Raw genomic sequence first — 21,425 nt, forward strand, 5'->3', positions numbered from 1 at the left:
CTTGTACATTTCAAAGGAGGAACGCAGAAGTGCCTATTGACTAGTCAAGTAATCAATAGAAGTTCTATCGACTACTTGACTAGTCAATTAACTGCAGTTTAACATCCTTACCCTTAATGGTGGCCCAAACCCTGTCCCTTCCTGCCACTACTCCTTCCTTTCCCCTCCCTCCTCTTTCCCCTGGGAGATACAGCCTTGGAAATTACGGGGGAGGACTAGTGCAGGTAGCAACAGGGGTTGCTCCCCTCTGGCACTGACTGTTGATTCCCACTGGCACAGGAAGGGAGGGAGGGCCTGACCCCGGCTGCTGCCCTGTGCCAGCCTTCTCCCCCTCCCCCCCAGGTAATCCCCAAGGCTGTGTCCCTCAGGGGAAGGGGAATAATGAGGGGGAGAGTGTGGTGGCAGGAAAGGATGGGTTTTGGGATGCAGGTACAGATACACATTCCCACTCCCCAATGTTCCTGGAACTCCAGGACCAGATTGTGAAAGTGCTCTGGCCATAAATGGTCTGCGGGCCGTGTGAGACCCCTGTGTTTGAGCATAGATTGTCTTTTAAAGAGGTGTGTTTGTATCTATATGATGACGTTACCTTGCAGTATTTTACAGAAAAAGCATCTTTTCATAATGGTAAGCATGGGAGAGTAGATTTTTGTCTGGTGTATTTTCATAATGGCTTTTCAGAGGTGTGTAATTAGTTTAACTGCGAAAATTAGAACTTGAAAACAGTATATGGAAGCTTCTCAGAAGTGTCCTAGTTATTTGCTATTCCTGATATCTATATATAATCAATACAAAGATTAAGTACCTGTAAATGTCACTTGACAGCTATCACTCTAACACTAGAAAGTGACAAACCACTAATCTGTGTCTTTGCCCAGACATGTTGTTGTTTGAAAATAAACTGGAATCAGACAAACCACTATTGTTTAAAGATGCTTTCTGAAGGATGCTCAGATTTCACATGTTCTAACTCTGGCAAGCAAAATATGGCCTGCAGGCTGAATATGGACTGCTAAGCTTCAGGAGATGGCCTGCAGAAGTCCCTGCCTCTCCCTCCACCTCCCCACCCCTACCACACACACACAGCTCTCTGAATGCTGCAAGTCTGAGAAGAAGACAGGAGAGCCTTTGCATGCTGCCCCTGCCTCCAGCAAAAATCCCAACTGGTTTCCAACCAATGGGAGCTGCCTGTTTGCACACTGCCTGTCCTACAAAGTACCCCTCCAGACTCTCAGCATTCAGAGTCAGCCACACATGGCCCCTGCAGCCCGTGCTGGGGTGCGGAAGGCAGGGACCCTGGCTAAGGAACCAGCTAAGCTGCTGGCTGCAAGCCACTCACGTAAGTGTCTCCCAGCCAGAGCCTGTCTCTGGCACCCCAGCCCCCAACCCTCTGCCCCCCTCTTGAACCCCTACCCCAAACCCTCTGCACCCCAGCTCCTGCACCCATAAGTCCTCCTGGACCTTGTAGCCCAATCCCCTACCACTAGTCACTACCCAAATCCCTGCACCTCTTCCTGCACTCCGGTCCAAGTCACTGCTTGGCACCTTGGGAAACTGCTTCGCTGAGTGTAACCGACACTGATAACCGTTAGTTGTTTAAACTCACACATCCCTAATTTTCACCCTTGAGTCTTGTGCTTCTAGCACAAGCTAGAGCAAAACTTCCCCACGTAGACAGGTTTTTGGGATTTCTGGGGCAATGATAGTTAAATGGGACAATACCATTTTTCTTCTGTGAGATTTGTGCAAGATCACCCAGCACTACTATAGCTTCTAATATTTTCCATCTTGAATGTGAGGAGGCCAGGGCATCACACAGGAGCTTTGGCCTTGCTAGTGCAACCATTTCACAGAGATTTTTATCTGATTAATAGTAAAATAATCAAATATTAGGTGTGGAAAAACCACACCTAAACCAAATCATTGCGAATACTTAAAAAAAAAACCCCACAGAAAATCTTTCCCTTTATAAGGATTCCTGACATTTCCTTGCCATTTAGCTCTGGTAATAGTATTTTAATTAAGAACTGTCACTTTAAAGTGAATGGAGTAAACCAGAGGTGGTGTATTTCATGTAATTTGACTTTTTCATATTGTGTCTTAAGCCACTCTTTAGGCGATGCTTTATTGGCTTATAAACTTATGCTCACTAAACTTTCCCATTCATTTTTACTCTGTAACCATGTTAGCTCTGGTTAATGTTCTTTGTGTGGTTAAAATGAATCTTCGTGCTCTATATAAGAGGTTCAACTGTGTTCTAGCCATATAGTAACATCTTCAGTGCAAACAAGAGTTAACGTTGAATTATTTTATTTTGAACTAATGAAAATAATTTGATATAGACTACATTCTCCTGCAAGAATTACTGTGTTACTAGCAAAGGCGCACTAGTAAGCTACATTTGGTGTGGGGCCAGCTAGATGGTAAATGCCTTTGTCCCAGAAGGTGGTCTGACCTGGAAACCACCATATCTATCACTGGCGAATTTCTCCAGCCCGAAATAAACACAGACACGAATGTCAATTTTAAAAGATATATATTGAATACAACAGATGACAGTATAAACCCAGAACACAACACTGTACAAAGAAAACCAACCCCTCACCCTCTGAAATAATAGGGGATAGCACAGTTAACAAGAGAACATAAACTCAGGGGCGGATGAGAGATTTGCGGGGCCCAGGGCAGCACAATTTCGCGGGGCTCCCCTATGGAGACAAAATAGAAAAAAGGTGTCAAATGCGCAAATTGAAGGCTATTTTCATATTAAACGTGAACTGGGTAAATTTGATAGAAACTTAATTTAGTTGGATAATTTTATTTTAATTATATTGTAATTCATTCATAAAGAAAATTCTGCATTAATAATTAAAACATTGCATTTGTATTTAGGTCTATTATAGCTGTTTAGCTCTTTTGGCAGCACATTCTTCAATTATGTCTTTAAAGTCCATTTCTTTACACAGGTAATTTTCAAAAAAGTTTAAAAATCCTTCTTCACAGATGTCACAGAAACCACATGACAAATATGCGTGACTGAGGACTATAAATATTAAGCAATACATTCACTTGCCAACATGATTTTTAAACCCCTACAGCAGTGAAATCCTGCATGATTGTACTCTCAATACTCCTATTATTCTGCATCCTTTTAGACCTTTAGAGAAAGGTTTTCAAAATGACAAATAGCAGTTAGGCCCAACTGCCATAGGCCAATTCTAATGATCAAGTCCAACTTTATCAGCTATACCTTTGAGAAAACTCTCCCATCTATATCTATGTGACAATTTCTCATTTAAGGAACAAATTTTCAGAAATATGCAAATGAACGTGTCCCAGATTCAGCCTTGCTGGCTATCTACATATTACTTCTGAGATGGCTACAAAGTGAGACAAAGTTTTAATGTTATATGCACACACAGTATAATTATATGATGCAATGTAATCTGGTGGAATATGCATTGCCTGTAACCTGGAGTGATTTCTATCATGAAGACCATGTAGCTCAATGAAAGAAATAGTCTGTAAAACGTAAAGGGTACCCCTTCCCCCCTCCCACAGCATGGCTATTAAGCTGGCTACAGTGAAGAGTGAGGATAATATTTTATCCGAAGTTTCTTCCTATTTATGTCCAGGAGACTTTTCTTTACCTGTTCCTTTAAAGGTGATGTAAAGACAAAACCAGACAACCTGAGTTCCTGTTTTCTTTTACCAATAGTAGCCTCTGATATTATATCTGGCATTAGTAATTACTGTTGCTGGCTGGTGCTTTCTCATATAAAACACTGCCTTACTACTCAGTGCAAGTCCCCACAACAGGAAAACCTCTCAACAGCTTGCTCAGGTCTTCAGTCTTTCTAGAGCTATAGATGGCACAGCACAGTCTGGCTCTTCTTAGGCTCCCCAGGACTCCTCTCCCCATAAAACGTTCTTAGTCCTCAGATATTTCAGTACAACAAACCAAATTATCAACAGGCAAAGTTTCTGCAACCCCTCAGGGAGCAGCTTACATAACCTAACCACAGAAAACGTGTAGCTCCACCCAAAATGAACAAGACTTTACCTATGCAATTTCCTTTCCTCTTAAGCAGACATAAACTACCCTAAACATTTCTGTCGGGTGTGTAAGTGTGCTACTCATGTGCTGTCACACCATCGACAGAGCAACACTTTTGGATTCCTCTGTGTTCCTCCCTTGTCTCAACAACATAGAATATTTAAGAGTTTTTACTATAACCCGAGAACTGAGCAATTCCTCCATCCTGACTGGCTAATAGGAGTACAGCTCTGCTGACCCAATGAGAATGAGGATCCTAAATAAATCAATGAGAGAGCCTCTTTTCTTTCCTTCGCTCTGTTCACCTCTACTGTCAATACAAACAGCTGAAGTGGCCGGTGCCCGATCTTTTAGAAGGCAAGAATGGAACAAGGCACTTGCCTGGTGATCTATCGCTTGTCCTCTAGTCCCAGCATCTGGCATTCCGAGTTTAGGGATCTCTAGAACATGGGGTTGGATCCTTGATATTCTTGTCTGATAAATTCACCCACTTCATTTAAAAATCATTCCTCCCCACCCGCACCAAATCATCTGTTGAATTCCTTCATAAGTCGATTTATTTGTTCATTCATTCCTGATCCTCTTTCAGTTTAGAGACAAGGTGGGGAAATTTAACATTCGTCAAGAGAAAACAAATCAAATGCTGGTCCAGGCTGAGCGCAGAACTGTGGGTGTGTGCAAAGCTTTGCTGTTGTTGTCCCTCGCCCCTCTTGTTCTCCCTTCCCCTTGTTCCCAAGCAAGGGATGGGTCATTCCTTAGGAGCAAGGTTGGAAAAAGGAACACCCTCCGGCTCCGACCAAGATGCCTGGCTGGTGTGGAATTAGAGGAGGCCTCATGTCTCTTGGGATTTTGGGGTTTCAGACACACACTTTTCGAGGAGAGCCAGAGAGGCCGAGACAGGAGGACCGGGAAGTTGATTCGGTTGTGCCAGGGTCCACGCTATAGTAGCAGCCTGCAGCAGCTCTGGCTTCCAGTAGGTGGCGTGAGCGGGTGAGAGCGGCTCCGCTCGAAGCGCCTGGCAGTGGAGAGCCAACCGGCTTCTAAAGAAGAAGGGCGGGGCTGTGCTGGCAGCCGGAGAAAACCCCAGGCAGCCAAACGAAAAAGAGAAAAATGATGCTGCCTAGAAGGCAGTGGGCGGCTTTCGCCCAGCTGCTCCTGTGGAGGGCGGACTTCTCCAAGAGCCGCAAGGAGCGAGCCGTGACGGGGGTCCAAGTCCAGAGGAAAAAAAGCTGCATCAAAGTGCTCAAGGACACTTCAAAGCGGGGCCTGTTGAAGCGCGGGGCCCGGGGCAGCCGCCCCGCTCGCCCTGCCCTATATCCGCCGCTGCATAAACTATACTCAGTCTGACTAGGATGGAGGTGACAGCCGAGGCTCAGGACCTGCTACCCGTTGGCTGCTTGACAGCCTCAAGGGAGGAACACTGAGGAATCCAAAAGTGTTGCTCTGTCGATGGTGTGACAGCACGTGAGTAGCACACTTACACACCCGATAGAAATGTTTAGTCCTTGGCTCCAGGATTAAGGGCTTTCACCACAGTAATCGGAGTGGAACTAGGTGGTATGCTTGGTTCAGTGGTGCAGGTAGCTGGAGCCCCCAACACTGGGCTATCACCACAGTGGTGAACTGAAGCACCCTGCTAGCAGCTGGGATGGTGGTCTGTCCCGGAATAGGTCCCAGCCTTCACCACGGTCCTTGTGAACAGTAGGCTGCCGACGAGCAGGAACCAACAAACCAAAGGAACGAAGGAACCCGATCTCTTCAGGAGTCTGCGCTTATAAAGATCCCAAGAGCATCTCTAGTGCACAAGGTGTGGTGTTGAGTGCAAACTAGCGTTTCTGGTGCAGACTTTAGTGCCGTGTGCAAGCAATGGTTTTGGCGGCAAAAAGGTGTCTCAGTCCTTTAGGTTCCATTTTGATTTCTGTGTGGAATCCAAGACTCCATTTTGATTTCAGTGTCCTTATGATTATAAATGTCCTTGATCTTAATATACTAAGTTACTGTCAACAACTGTGATAGTCATTTAAAATTGAGGAATAGAAAGGAGAACTACCGAAACCTTTTGGACTTGAAGGTTTTGGTTATCAATAATTTGTTTCTCTCATATATAACCTCAGTGTGGGAATAAAACCAACTGATTTTTAAAAAGAATTCAAGTTCTCAGCTCAGCTTACTTGGCCCAAATATCACTAACCTCTAAATAAAAGATCTCTTAAACACTGACACCAAAAACACTAATACCAAAAACCCACCAAAGTTTCATATTTTCTGATTCAACCCAGCCATAATTTTTGCCTCCTTTTTATTAAATGATCATAAATTATCATTACTTGACTTAATATGTTCTGGTTTTAGACTAACTGGTGCTGCTTTTGGAAATATTTTGGTCATCTTGGCTCTGTTGAACTTGATAATGTTGAGTATTAATTCTTGTAGTGCAGTCACTAGTTTTACAATCGTGAGAAGGAATAACTCTTAAATAGCTGAAATCCCTGCAATCATAGGCTCAATTTTGGTAGGATCTACCGAGCCTGTCTTGTGAGGTAGACTATTTTCAGCAACATCCAATTGTTACTAAAAAGTTACATTATTGGAATGTTGTGACAGAAGCAGTCAATATTACTGCTAAAAGTTTTGAGATTTTAAAAAGTAAATGGAAATAGAAGGGGAAACAAGCAAACAAAAATAGTCTGTTAAAGTTTGCAGGGAAAGTTATGGGCAGCCAATGCTGAATGAGCTGATGAAAGCCAAACAAATTAAGTGGAATAAGAAAGCTGTTATGATATATGGTAAGGGTTGGGAGTGGTAAAAAGGAGGAAATGAGCAAATGAAATAGGGTACTAAATTAGTAATTTTAAAATGGCTAAGATATTCAACTTAATGTTTAAATATTCCTTTTAAAAAAAAACCTTGAAGGCAGAGCCTATACAAATAACTATAGGAAAAGAGAAGCTAAGGGTGCTTAGGCTCTATAGGCCAGTTTTTGCAATATATAAGTCAATAGGGGGTTTTCATTGACTTCGGTAACTGAAGGATTAAAGTATGCTGGTGATGGCTGCATTAAAAAGCATGGATATCTTGAAGATTTGAACATGTGTATGCCTGGATTATATGAATTCTTAACTCCATGTTTCTCAAACTGTGGGTCCTGACACCCTAGGGATTGCGAGCAACTTAGAGGGGGGTCGCCAGCAACTTAGAGGGGGGTTGCAGTATCACAAAGTTTGAGAACCCCTGTCTGAAGGGAATTAATGAATGCATTTAGTTTACTATGGAGTATTTTTCTTGAAACGCAGACAACTGGGGAGGCACCAAAGAAAACCAGCAACCGTGCCAGTGTTCCAGAGTAAAAAAGAAAGGAATGATCTTGACAGCTATTGCTCTGTAAATAGAACTTCTGTTTTCAATAGAATGGAATACTTTAAAAAAAATGCTAGTGATACTAGAACTGTGTGTTTAAAAAAAAAAAAAAAAAGGGAAAATGAGTTGATAAAGAACCTTGCCAAAACTTAAGCTATTTTTGGTAAGTTAAATAAAATTGGAAGATAACACAGTAGCTTGAAACATATGAATTTTAGTTAGGATTTCATAGCTGTATGAAATGATTATTTAACAAGTCAGTGCAAATTGGCTTGGGTGCAGTCATTTGCTTGTGAACTGAAAACAAGTATGTACACAAAGGGTAATATTATAAAGCAACAGCTGGGAAAAGTGTGCATGGTAGACTAGACAATCATGTAGATCAGTGTTAAATCCAGTCTTATTCAACATCTTTGTTGACAGTAATTTAGAGCAAATAAACGGTGTTTTAAATAATAATGTGTGTTTTGGTCACAGCATACCTATATAACAGCATAGGTATTTTTGCTGGAAGTCAGTGCTGAGGGAATTCTGCATTTTTACTATGGTTCCAAATGAGACCTAACACTATATCTTAGACTTCAGAATAATAACACCCCAAATTCCCACAACACAAGGGTTACGTCTAGACTGGCATGATTTTGCCCAAATACTTTTAACGGAAAAGTTTTTCTGTTAAAAGTATTTGTGCAAGAGAGCATCTATACTGGCATGTGCCTTTGCGCAAAAGATTTGCTTTTGCGCAAAAGCATCAGTGCCAGTGTAGATACTCTCTTGCGCAAGAAAGCTCCCATGGCCATTTTAGCCATCAGGCTTTCTTGCGCAACAAATTAACCTGGCTGTCTACACTGGCCCTCTTGTGCAAGAATACTTGCGCAAGAGGGCTTATCCCTGAGCGGGAGTGTCAGAGTATTTGCGCAAGAGCCACTGATTTTGTACAGTACAAAGTCAGTGTTCTTGTGCAAATACTTGCGGCCAGTGTAGACAGGCAGCAAGATTTTGCGCAAAATCTTGCCAGTCTAGATGCACCCAAGGAGAAAACAGCCCAACTCACACTCACCTTGCTTTAAGATGTCTCTTTCTATGCTGACTGTGATCACACACTTTGACAGAGACTTCTAGAATACAAAGGCAGAAATTCTCAATGTTTTTCTTTCTGAGCCTCCCCTGCAGTATGCTGTAAAAAGTTGACAGCTCACTTGTGCCACAACAACTGTGTTTTCCTTATTGTTGTTGTTTTGGGGGTGTATGTTTTGTTATGTTTGGCATATCTAGGTTAAAAGGCAGGTCCGGTGTTCTGGGATAGCAAATAGGGCGATAGACTGGGCCCCGGGGCCTTAGGAGGTAAAGTTGCTCAGACTTTGGCTGTCTTGGCCCTGGACCCCAGTGAGTCTAATGCCAGTCCTGCTTTCAGGTTTATTTTGGCAGACCCTCTCAAAGCTGTATGCAACACCTCCACCCCCCACATGCAGAGTGGGCAACAAACCCTTAATTAAGATCTACAGTCTTAGCTTATGTCTAAGATTAGATTTCAAAATCTGGGAGGTATTGATTCCCCTCTTGATGCCCATCAGGAATGATGTAGCAGCCATATCACTAAAATGTTTTACAATTAGGCTGTGTCTACATTGGCATCCCTTCTCCGGAAAAGGGCTTATTTTCCAGAAAATCGCATCTAGACTGGCGCTTTTCTCCGGCAAAAACCCCGAGCCGGAAAAAAGCGGCAGCCATGTAAATGCAAATGCCGCGGGGGATATTTAAATCCCCCGCGGATTTGCAATTCTGAAGTGTCTCCTTAGCATCCCTTTTCCGGAAAGGGATGCCAATGTAGACACAGCCATGGGGTTGATTTGGAGGAGAACAACGAAAATGATCTGGAAAGTAGAGGGAACTGACTTTCAAAGAAAGATTAAATGAGCTTTTTATGTCTAGTGTAATATGAGACAACATGTAGACGATTATACAATTAACAGATAAATCGTTAGGCTTATTGGTTGATACTCTTGATTATACGCATCCCTTCCCCCATTGCTACCTCTGTATTAGCGTGAAGGGTGTGCAGGAACAGGCGGGAGCCAATATCCGTGGGGAGCCAGCTTTTAAGCGGCTCTCCACATTTGTTGGCTCCGTATACCCCCCCTTCCCCTCCGTTTGCTGCCTCCTACAGAGGCAGGAGCTTCACGGGCCCCACAGTGTGGCCTTTAGCACCCCATGCTGTTGCTTCTGTTGGAGAGGCAGCAGTGTGGGATGTCAGAGGGCTGCCTGGGAATGGAACCCGGAGCCCACTGGCTGCCGGCCCTGCCCCCCAGGGACTATCAAATAGTTGTGTAACCACTAAAATTATATGCGATAGCATGTAATTGAATAGTCATGTAATCTAACATCCCTATGGGGGTAGGGGATGCTTTCAAATATTTGAAGAAGGTAGCCACCAAGGTCAATACACAGGAGTAACTGAATGAAATAAAGGAAAATTTAGACTAAGTATCAGGAAATGCTGCCTGATGGTGAGGCGTATTAGGCTTTGGAATGTGGTCTAGATTCCCTATGCAAGTGGTAGAAACAACATCACTTCAGACATTTAAACCTTAACCTTGAATGGACAAAATATTAATACTTCAAAGAACAATCTGATCCTGGCAGGAAGATGAATTCAGTAACCTAATAGGTCTTTCTACTTCTGACTTAAATCACCTTCAGTATTTTAAATTCCTAAATTTAAGCTTATTTAAAGCATGTGTGATGGGATGCGGTCACAGAAATCCCCTTTGGGGCTGCTGCCTGGTGTGCTGACACAGCCACTGACTTGCCTCCTTGCTCTCTGGGGCTTCTCACCACTAAGTTCTGCTGGGCCAGATCCGAGATCACTTCCTCTACCCGCCCCTGAAAAACAGTATAGACACTGAAACTCTTCCGGCTACATCAGAGGTGTCCAAACTTTTTTCAAAGAGGGCCAGATTTGATGAAGTGAACATGCGTGAGGGTCGACCATTTTGCCTGACATTCTTTGAACCATTAAAATTAAATGCAAATGAACTATTTTATGCAAAGTTTATTGCAAACGGCATACTTTTCATTTTGTCACATGGATGACAAATCTAAACAGGTGTTAAATCACTCTGCCTTTCATATCTGAAGGCCAGATGAAAAAAAAAAAATCCAGGAAGCTGAAATATATGTCAGGAACATTGTAAAGTACATTACATATTATTGGTAATAAAGGTTGTCTGTCAACTTTTAAGTTAAAAAAATATGAACAGGAACATAACACCAAGTATACATGTTGTGTCCAAATATATTTATAACTGATTTAGACCAACTGACATTAACTGAGATTTTACAATGTATTCATATCAATACATATGGATTCGTTGGGGGCCATAAAAGATAGATATTGCCAAATTACCTGGGGGTCCGTATTAAACCGGAACACGGGCCGCAATTGGCCCGCGGGCCGGACTTTGGACATGCCTGGGCTACATCTATACTGCAGGCTTCAAGAAGCCTTTTGTGCAAGAGTTTTTGCACAAAAACTTCTTGCTCAAGAGCCTGTCCACACCTCAAAGCGCATCGCAAAAGTGATGTGCTTTTGCGCAAGACAGCATCCACACTGCACGGACGCGCTTGCACAAGAAATCCCTCTGGAGTGTCCACACTTGCCTTTTTGTGCAATAGCTGTAGCGCAAAAGGGAGTTAAGCCTTGTAGATGGAGGTTTACCTACACTGGCCAAAGCCCTCTGTTCTGCTGTTTTACTGCTAATTTACTTGCGCAAAAACACATTTGAGGTGTGGACGCTCAACAGGTTTTTGCGCAAAAATCTTGCTGTGTAGACGTAGCCTTCAGGTCTGTGGAGAATGCAGTTTTGTGCACAGCTTCCAGGAAACCTGCTCCCTGAATGGAATCAGAACTCCAAATAAATCATTCAGGTAAGCCCCCTTTAACAATGAAAGAAGGGTGTACACACTGACTGCTCCCCCAGGTTACAATTATTTACACTGTGCTTGATAGTAAATAAAAGTAATTTTATTAAGTACAAACTCTAGTATTTAAGTGGTTGCAAGTGAAAACCGACAGTGCAAAGTAAATGACAAATTTAAAATAACAGAAGCACATAGCTAGTTTTAACACCCTAAAACGTATTGCAGATTTACCCTAAAACGGTTCTTATTTCAGCTAAACCTCCAAGACAGGGAAGATTTTATTTCTTTGGTGTCTCTGGTTTATTCTCTTAGGAGTGATGGCAGCCAACGACAAAGAGCCTGAAAACTTTGCATCTTAAATAGCCTTCCTTTTGGGTGGGAATTCTTTGTTTCTACATTCTCCCCTTCCATGGAAAACTATCTGGTTAGTCCCTACCAGTTGGGGAGGTCATATGTCTTCCTAAGACCAACCACTGCTTAGACTTAAAGGACAAAAGAGGCTGTTTTACAGGTGATCACTCAGATGTTGAGGGGAACACTCTTGATGTTTTTAATTTACACTTTTAAAACCATAAATTATTCCATTTGCTATATCTCTGATTTTACATCCAAGAATGAAACATACACCAAAATAAGATATACAGATCCTGCAGATTGTGACATTAACATTGATAGTTTATATGAGGTATTTTGTCCAATGCATCTTTGAGTTATGCATAAGTCAATTTCATAATGCATGGGGGGTGCAAACTGTAACAACACACTGTTGTGTTTTACTGCTTTGGAAATCAAGTTTAAAATTTTGTTTAGGAAGTGCTGCTACTTAACTAAAAGGCACTTCCTGACTTACTGTGGGTGTGTCTAATTAGTCTGTCCTTTGGAATTTTAATTGTAGGCCTATTATCTTAATGGCTACTCAGGGAAAATCCTATGTTTAGCAGCATTCCATTGTACTGTTCTCTAGCATCAACACTCATATTTTATAATCAACTGATCTTACAGATGTCACTTGGTGATCGTGAATTGAAAAAAAAATCCCTGCAATTTCATGGCTGGATTAGTTAAATGTTATATGCTTTCATCTCTCTGATGGCAAAGCTAATAGAAATCAAGAATACTTCCTCCCTCTCCCTCACTCCATCTTCTGTCTTAAATCTGATTTGTCAGTTTAATAATGTGTTCACTTTTTTTCATTGTATTCCTTTGTTATATATGGTCATGCCAATTCTCTTCCAGAATATGATCTGAGGAAGTGGGTCTGGCCCACAAAAGCTCATCACCTATTAAACCATCTTGTTAGTCTTTAAAGTGCTACATAGTCTGATCTTGCTAAAACAAAAGGAAAAACTAACACGGCTACCTCTCTATTACTGTCTAATCTTGGATTTCTTAATTTGGAGTGAAGACCAGAGAAGTAATAAAATGTGCACTTCCAGGGATAGGGAAAGAGGAACTGAAGCATTCTGGAGAAAACCAAAGTGTAAAGGCTTATGAAGAAGGAAAATATTCCTCACTGAAAAAAATTTCAGAAAGAAAATGCAGATCAAATACAGGTGCTTGGAATATTTTTTTGTTGAAAGGTCATTTAACACTCTCCGCAAAAGCGACAAGGAGTCCTTTGGCACCTTATAGACTAACAGATATATTGGAGCATAAGCTTTCGTGGGCAAAGACCCACTTCGTCAATTCTCTCTCTCTTTTTTTCTTGTCCTGTGGGACAACAGAGTGATGTCATCACATCACTCTGTGTCTCGCCTGCCTTCTCCCTCCATCCCCACTCCCTTTTCCCCAGTGCTCGGAGAGTCTGGGTGGCTGCGCCGCAGCCTGCCCCAACCCCAATGTGTGGGTGGGGAACTGGGCCTGCCATGTAGCAGCCACTGCTCCCCTGCCGGCAGTTGGGGGAAGAGAGCCAGGGCTGGTGTGCGTGGGAGAGAGCTGGGGCTGGACCGACCAGGAGGCAGAGAGAGCCTGAGCTGGCCTTGTCTTGGCGGGTGGGGGGGGGGGGGACACAGGTCAGGGTTGCCACACCTTGGCCTGGCCTTTTCTGGTGGCCAGGGGGAGAGCCACAGCTGCCTACCCCCCCAGAAAGGGGGTGGTTGGCAAGCAAACCAAGCAGGGGGTGTAGCCCCCAAGTTTCTAATAAATATAGTGACTAATACAGCATTGATGGTCTTGAAAAGATAAGAAGAGAAGCATGTGACGTCTGGAAATAAATTATTATGCAGTGCAAGAGCAATGAACTCATAAATGTTTGAGGTTTTGATCATCAACCAGATGTTCCAGGTGTGACAGTTATTGCACTGTTGACTCCTCTTGGTTTTTCCAAGTGTGCCTGCTCAGGTGTTAGGCCTCTTGTCTTTACATCTCTCGGCAGAATCACATGAGTCTCCCACTCTCATACAAGGTACTGACAGTTCTCTTTATATCAACCATGATCACTATAGCAGTACTGTTCCCTTCAGGGGCATGACAGTGGTATCTAGTGACCAACAGCTTTCTTAAAGAAAAGTGTAAATTATGTAGAACAAAAAGCATTTAAGAAAAAAATAAATGAGATATCTCTGTGTCAGCCTCTCCTCAAACTGCTTTTGACACCCACCTATCACCCATCCCCTCCACATTCTGGAATGAAAATGCTATTTAAAACCATTTGGTCTGGTAGGTCCCAGCATTGTGAAACAAGCCTTAAAACATTTATGGAAGGAAGATAAGTTCACAAATCCAATATCTAACAGCTGTGTCCTTTTTCTTTCTAGTGTGCAACTACATGTTCATATCTGGGAACCCATTCTGTTGTGTCCTTGTTGTTCTCGTCGCTCCAAAAGAATTGATTCACACCAGAAAGTGTTCTGTGTTTGGTTATAAGAACTTTGCCTTGCTGACCTGGTTGCATAGTGTTCTTACCATTATTTATTACATGTCAAAATCCATAGCCTAAGATGCAGGGACTCCTGCACTATTCACATTGTTGCATGTCATATGCATTTCTGTCATGCTATGTACTTATTTCTCTCAGGCTCTGGATGAAAAACTGGCTCCTGCTCACTTCTGGTAAAATGGTGGTGATGTTATTTGGGCGAGGACAATACTTCAAGGAACTGCCAAGACTGTTGTTCTCTCTTGTGGGCGTTCTCTTTGATAATCCATATAGTGTGGAGTTTAACTCTTTCTGGATTCTGCTGCATTTAGATGCTCAAACTACAGTAGAAAACGACATTTTCCCCCAATCTTCATATAGCTGAGAAAGTGCCATCGTTGTTCTCTGAAGAGATGTTCAAAAATTATCTATGCTATCTCACCTTCCAATCCTATTACTGCATTACCCTCTGTTGAAGTCAAGGCCCCATGCAAGCTTCAGGATAGAGCATGTTCCAGTGGATAGGGATCATACTGGGAATCAAAAAACATGGGTTTTGCTCCCTGACCTGCCAGAGATTTGTTGGGTCCTTTGTCAAGTGACTTAATCTTGTCTAAGCCCCCCTCTATAATATGGATGTGCTTACAAAGAGTGAAATTCTCTAGGCCAAGAATATCTAGGAGGGTATTATTGGTGGCAGATACTTGGATATGGAAGTGCCATTTAAAATCAAGAATACTCCCTGAGCCTTTATTTTTAAATTGCTACTTCGTGTGTAGTGCTACTTTTTAAAAATTCTTACTGAATAATTATTATAAGATGGCTCTTTAAGTAGTAATCAGTTGAAGTGAAGAGTATGGTCTTTTGTACATTGAAATAAATGTATTTTAAATATAGTACCAAGATACCACAATGAAGAGTGCATTTGAAATGCATAAACATGGTTGGTTGGTTTGTTTTTAACTTGAAAACACATCTAATTTCCTTCTTTCTAACTCTATTCTTTTGTTATTTGGCGAACTCTTTGGATTGGACAGAAACAGTAATTGCCGTGGATGGCTTTTATTTTTAACAAAGACATCAATCTTTGTGACAATTTGAATCAAAGCACTTCTGTTAGCAGCTCCACTTGATATCAGCACAGTTATTTTCAGTGCTGGCTTTTTCTCAATACCATAATGCCAGCAAACTTTGTTTAAGAAAGAGGTCTACATGATTTGTCTATTTATTTTATATGCTGCTATTGTTTTCAGTGACAAATTATAGAACACTTATTTTCTGTAAACCATTACTGTTTCTCTTTGCACCAGTGAATTAATTTCATTTTTGTTTATTGGGGAAATATTTTCTGAAGCATGAATTCAAACAGCATTAGTAAATATTTTAGAAGAGCTAGACTCCATTCCTGCAATGCAGAGAACTTAGGTGCACTGCTGCACCTACACCAAGCCTTTTTGGAGTGAGGGGTGCTCCGCACAGGGGCAGAAAATAGCAGGATGGGAGCCGTAGTTATATTGGTAGCTAAAAGAGAGGAAAAATTATCAAGCGTCTGTTTAAAAATGTAAGATCTGATCACTGCCCTAAAAGAAATTGTTACTGCAGAAATTCTTTCCTGGATTTTTGTTTACTCATTTTGGGAGCACTCCAAGGGTATGTCTACAGTGCAGGACAAAGTCGAATTAAGATATGCAACTTCTGCTACATTAATTGCGTAGCTGATGTTGAAGAAGCTTAACTCAGCTTTTGGCATTGTCTACACAGCAGGAAGTCGAAGGAAGAGCACTCTTCCTTCAATTTCCCTTACTCCTCATGAAACCATGGTTACCAGCATCAACCAGAGTGCCACTCTCATGTTGAATTAACTATCTTAACTAGACTGCTAATTTGAACCCGGGAATATTGACTGCGTTGATCTTCCTCTATAGTGTAGACATACCCTAAAGTAGGGGTAGAGAACCTTTTTTGGGTTGGGGGCTGCTGATACACAGAAAAATCATTTGGGAGCCACACACGAGAAACCAGACAACCCACCTAAATCCTCACTGACGTGGCCCCCAAGTGAGAAGGGGAAAAACACTCCCCAGATTCCTCTCACACACCAGAGCCTAAGGGAGCCCAGGCTAGTAGATTCTTTGTGCTCCAGCTCTGCTGGCTCCCCAGTGTCCTAAGCCTTGGGGGACTAGATCCAGGTAAGCTGGGGGCCACGGGCCTGAGGTTCCCCACCCCTGCTCTAAAGGCTTGTGTGAAGGCATGTGCTTTTAAAGACCAGTTTCACTGTGACAACTAACATTTAAAATCCTGAAACAAAACCGTTGGTGCATGTTGGATGCAGACATTCACTAGTACAGTACTTCTTTATAAAGCAAGTATAGTTTTCCTGTTTGTGCTAAACATTAAAATAATGGGAGATGATCTAATATTTCTGCCTGAAAGTATGCTCCTTCCATGTAATTGAGAAGAAAGAGATGTAGTCTATTTATACCACCAAACAACTGGAGCCCAACTACCTCCTAAATTTTAATAGCTTTTACAGTGATTATTTTTTGATGTTGGGCAATTCACTTTCAGTTTCCTCATGTGCAAAGAGGGGGCAGTAGTACTTACCTATTTTGTATGCCCTGGCGAGAGTTATTTAAGATTTGTAAAATCCTTTTGAAATGGAACAAGCTAAGTATTAAAATATTAATGGAATAATTCTGAGACCTCTGTTCTTAATTATTGCTGTGTGCACTGGTTTTCTTTGGTTAAACTTTTTAATAAGTTTTTCAGTTAATAGCAAAGATGAAACTAATTGAGAATCTGATTTGAACCAGGTACTTGATAGCATTTTGAAAGCTTTCAGTATTGCATGTAATACTTCTGTGTTCAGGGATAAAAATCTTCTAATGTTTTTCCAAAGCACCATGTGAAGCATTGTCTTGGTAAAATTCAGTTGCCAGAATAAGGGAAACAGTTTAATTTACTCTGATCTATCTTTGGCTATGTCTATAGAGCTGCATTATTTCAGAGTCTGCGTCTACACAGCAAGCTATTATTTTGAAATAATGGTGAGTTGGAGGACTTCTTACTCCAACTCCTGTAACCCTCATTTCACAAGGAGTGAGGGAAGTTGAAGGAAGAGTGTTCTTCCTGCTGTGTAGACAGCACCAAAAGTTGAATTAATCGATTTCAAATTCAGCTATGCAATTGATCTAGCTGAAGTTGCATAGCTTAATTTGACTTTTGCCTTGCTGTGTAGACATGCCCTTAGTGAGGTTCTGGGAGATATTACTTGTCCTAATTCAGCATGTCCTCCAGTGTTCCCTCTAAACTGTAGAGCAGCACAGCTTCACAGGTGATAAGCAGCTCCAGCCAGTCGGAGGCTCAGGACTCCATGCATAGAGCTGACTGACTGGACGGGGCTGATTAATCACCTGTCAAACTGTGCTGCCCTGCAGCTTAGAGGGAACATTGATCTCATCCCCCGCGGCCCCTTAACATGGTTTTTCTTTCTCTCACATGAAATGCATCTATCTCTAGTAGAAGTGATAGACGGGTAAGTATGGATATATATGTATACACACACACATGCAGAGTGCCAGATACTATTTCTGTGCAAAAGTGAATGAAATGCATGACAAAAAGTGACATTTTATAGTTTTAGGTGTCCAAAAAGTACACAGATCTGCATTCCACTGAAGTGGGCCTGACTGACAAACTCATTAACCTTCCAGCACTGTCGGATACACAAACACTTCTCAAAGAAAACCAATTTACAAGAAAAGCAAGATTCTTTTCAAAGCAAAGAAATTATTTGCACAGACCAAACTAGTACCCTGGTCCCAGCCCTATGCACACCTGCTCAATAAAACTTCTAGAATGTGTATTTTATGTGTTTCCTTGCCAACCAGCCTCCATAACATTCCTGGTATGTGCCCATTGAGCTTCACAATCTCTACAAATGCTGTGGGAGATTTTTGATATGGGTAAGTCTGTGTTGCCAAAGCCTTGAAAGCTATTGAAAAACTTAGGAAAGCTATGAATAAAATGGCCAAGGAATACCTAAGAAGCATGAATAAATAACCACATTTTGAGGAGACCCTGGCTACAAGAAATGACTCTAGCACACTGCATGAGTTCAACAAAGCTTGAGATGCAAAAAGGGTGAGAGATTTTAAATAAGTAAAAATGGCTGCTCAGAAGTACAAGCAAACTCTTTTAAAAAGGGGGGATGGGAATGAAGAGCTCGTGGAGGCTAAGAAAATTATGAAGGCAGAGAATAAACTATCAAAAAACTCATTCTGTGGTAGTAACACATACAGGCTCCAAATTGTTAGCTTTTTTGAGAACCAAGCCACTACTTTGGGTGCTTTTTATGTTTTCTTACTCTGATGTTTATTTTGCTCTGTAACAAACCTTTCTAACAGCATGAACAAATCTCTTGGCTTTCATTTATTCATGTGCAATATGGTTGATTTGAATTAAAAGTGAATTACATAGTTTCCTATGCTGTATGGTTTTGGCTTTGTAAATAATGTTTAATAGCTTTAGAAGCACAATTCTTTGACAACATTGTATGTAAGAATGTTCCCCAATAGGAGGTTTCTGGAGGGCTTGTTTCCAAAAAGAAAAGCAGATGGTTATAGACAGTTATTCTGACCTGCTGGGCAGAATGGAAACACAAGTGAGCAGTGTTGTCTAGAAGGCCAGGTATGATTAGGGTAGCCTATAGGCTGAATTTGTGCCAGGGCTGAACTCTGGCATTTCTAGACTTGTCAGTTCAAAGCCCCAGCACCTCAGGCTTGATGTATCTGTTGACTGTAAAAAGAGAGAAAAGCTGCTTAATCTGGGGCACCTCTTTCATTACAAATTAAGCTTTGGTAGACTTGTATTTATGCTGTTTCAGCATTATTCTGTTGGTGGCTTCTGCTGCCTTTGATCATCTGCTTTTTGCCCCCTCCCTCCTAGATTGAGAGCACATAAAAGGCATAATGAAGATAGTTTTCCCACTAGTTCAGTTCTCGCTGGTGTGCATGAGGTCTTGGTGGCACATGAGGGCAGTATTTACAGCTCCTTGTGCCAGACTAGTGAATTTGACCCTACGACTGTTCTGTTTAAATCTAGGGTTTCCTGAGGCACCACCCAATCATATGTTGCACAGCAAAGTACTTCAGAAGTAAAGCAAAAAAAAGTCACAGGCATACTTTATTAAGTCTGTATTTCATCTGAAATGTTGATTTCCTAAGGGCCATTATATAAGTCTGGATAAAATATTCTGGTTTAGGCTTATGTAAAATGTCTTTTTTTTTTCTGTCCTTAAAATGCTTGGAAGTGTATCTAAACTTTCCTTTAATATAAGCATGCAGTGCATTTTTAGGTTTATTATTTAAACATCTCAGATGATTTTATAACCGTGTATGTAATTGATGCATCATGATAATGACTTGATAACTGAGTTCATCTGCACTGCTATTCTCGTAAAAGCCAAAGTAGTAAGCAATCAGTACTAATGCAGAATTACCTCAGTATGAACCTCAGTACAACTCTTGTTAGGGTCTACTCTTGCCTTGTTGCACATATCAGTTTAATTCCTGCATTCATGAGAATTATGTATGCCCAAAGAAGGCAAAATTGACTTTGGTACAGATTGGACCTCCCTGGTCTCGCACCTTTGGAAACTGACCCTTCCTAAAGGAGGGAGTTTGCTGGGTTAGGGGAGGTCAGCCTCTTGGGCCACAAAGCTCCACAGACAGCTGCTCCCTGCCAGGGCTCTCTGGTTCAAGGGCTCTCTGATCCAGCAACATCTGTAGTCCTGGTGAACCATATTGCTGGACCAAAGTGGGGGAGGTTATTGTTTTATTAAAGATCCATCTATTGCTTTGTGTGCTGACAATGTTTAATGTTCTCTTGAAAACAATGTGATCGTTTAATTTAGTAAATAATTTTCTTGTATATGTAACTGTTGTACCTGTGTTCTTTTGCATATCTGAAGTGATGCTGTGTTTGGCAGAAATAGAAGTGGTCTTGTTTGTCCCATGCCTCTTTATTCTTTACTGTTTTTTTGTTTGTTTGTTTTTGTTTTGTTTTTAAAACCTCAGCTGAACCATGTCTCTCTTGCAACAAAAATGTTTTAATTTTCTTTGTATATAAGGAGTTTTTCCTGGTTACTGATAATATTGTGGAGGACACATAATGTACATATATACATACAAATATATGACTGATTCCAACTAAAAGGCCCACTCTTGTCTTCCAGAGCAATATTGACAATGTACATAAAATATGATTTTATTATGCAGTGAAATCTTGTTATATATGTTGTGACATGGCAATAACGCTGCTGTGTTAAAGGGCCTCTTAGCATTTTTTAGGAATATATACCTTGGCTAGCTTAATTCCATATTGGTTGAATTTAGATATAAATACCTTGTCTTCTATGTTTAATATTCTTTCTGATTTTATATTTTAGACCTAAGAACCATTTTGGCAGTGTTTAAGCTGCTCAACAAGGGACGTGCTAATGGATGACAGAGAATTTCCTACAAATGGTCTACAGGTAGTCTCAAAGGATAGACTTCATGCTGGTGACAGTGTGGGAAATGTAGGAACTCATCTGGCTTCTTCATCTGATGAAAATGAAAATCAACTTGAAGGCAACAGAAGTGAGGTCCTGACCAGCAGTGACAGTTCAATGGGCGTGCATGAAAAGGTTGAGCAGGACACTGTCAATAATAATGAAACTCTGGACAGTGTAGACTTTACACTGAGCTGCACAGAAGATGAAATTGAGAAGAGTTCTGAAAATTACTGTGAGGACATTCACAGAGAGGACAAGCCTGCTCTAGAAAAATGGAGAGATGGAAAAAGAAGTTCAGCTTGCAAAACAGACTCCAGTAGAAAACCTACAGGTACTTTTTTAAAAATTACATGTTGTTTGTTTTGTTTTGAATAATGAAGTCCTGGTTCTATTCAGTGAGTCAGTCACATTTACAACTAACCTATTGTAGCAGGGTTTACTCACCACCATAGCACCTCCTGCTGGTCACAACAGGAATTAGCTCTGTCTATTGAGCGTGCTGACTCCTGGAAGGTATCTCACCAGTCATCTCTTTGCTCTCCCCATCTCTTCCCTCTGGCTCTGGACCTGAGTTGTTTCTTTGTTCTGCGGTGTCCACTTCAAGACACTATCCTCTAGCGGTGCCCACTGTTCTGTTCTCTCCCCTTCCAGTGGTATCAGAAGTCCTCAATCCGTAC

At 41.5% G+C, this 21,425-nt stretch overlaps 1 protein-coding gene across 6 annotated transcripts in view; it reads left to right on the forward strand.

Annotated features, from left to right (window-relative positions):
• Positions 1-21,425, forward strand: part of CNST (consortin, connexin sorting protein) — an 87,722-nt gene that overhangs the window by 7,267 nt on the left and 59,030 nt on the right. For 5 of the 6 annotated variants that reach the window (XM_075924905.2, XM_075924907.2, XM_075924908.2 and 2 more), the window contains exon 3: positions 20,641-21,079. In XM_075924905.2, coding sequence (XP_075781020.2) covers positions 20,692-21,079 — 388 coding nt within the window. In that variant the 5' untranslated portion in view covers positions 20,641-20,691. Of the gene's footprint in view, positions 1-17,298; positions 18,336-20,640; positions 21,080-21,425 lie in introns of those variants that run through there. The other variant, XM_025190793.3, reaches the window with a different exon arrangement.

This window comes from Pelodiscus sinensis, chromosome 3, assembly GCF_052426305.1.
Source record: "Pelodiscus sinensis isolate ZL-2025 chromosome 3, ASM5242630v1, whole genome shotgun sequence".
Classification (NCBI taxonomy): domain Eukaryota; kingdom Metazoa; phylum Chordata; order Testudines; family Trionychidae; genus Pelodiscus; species Pelodiscus sinensis.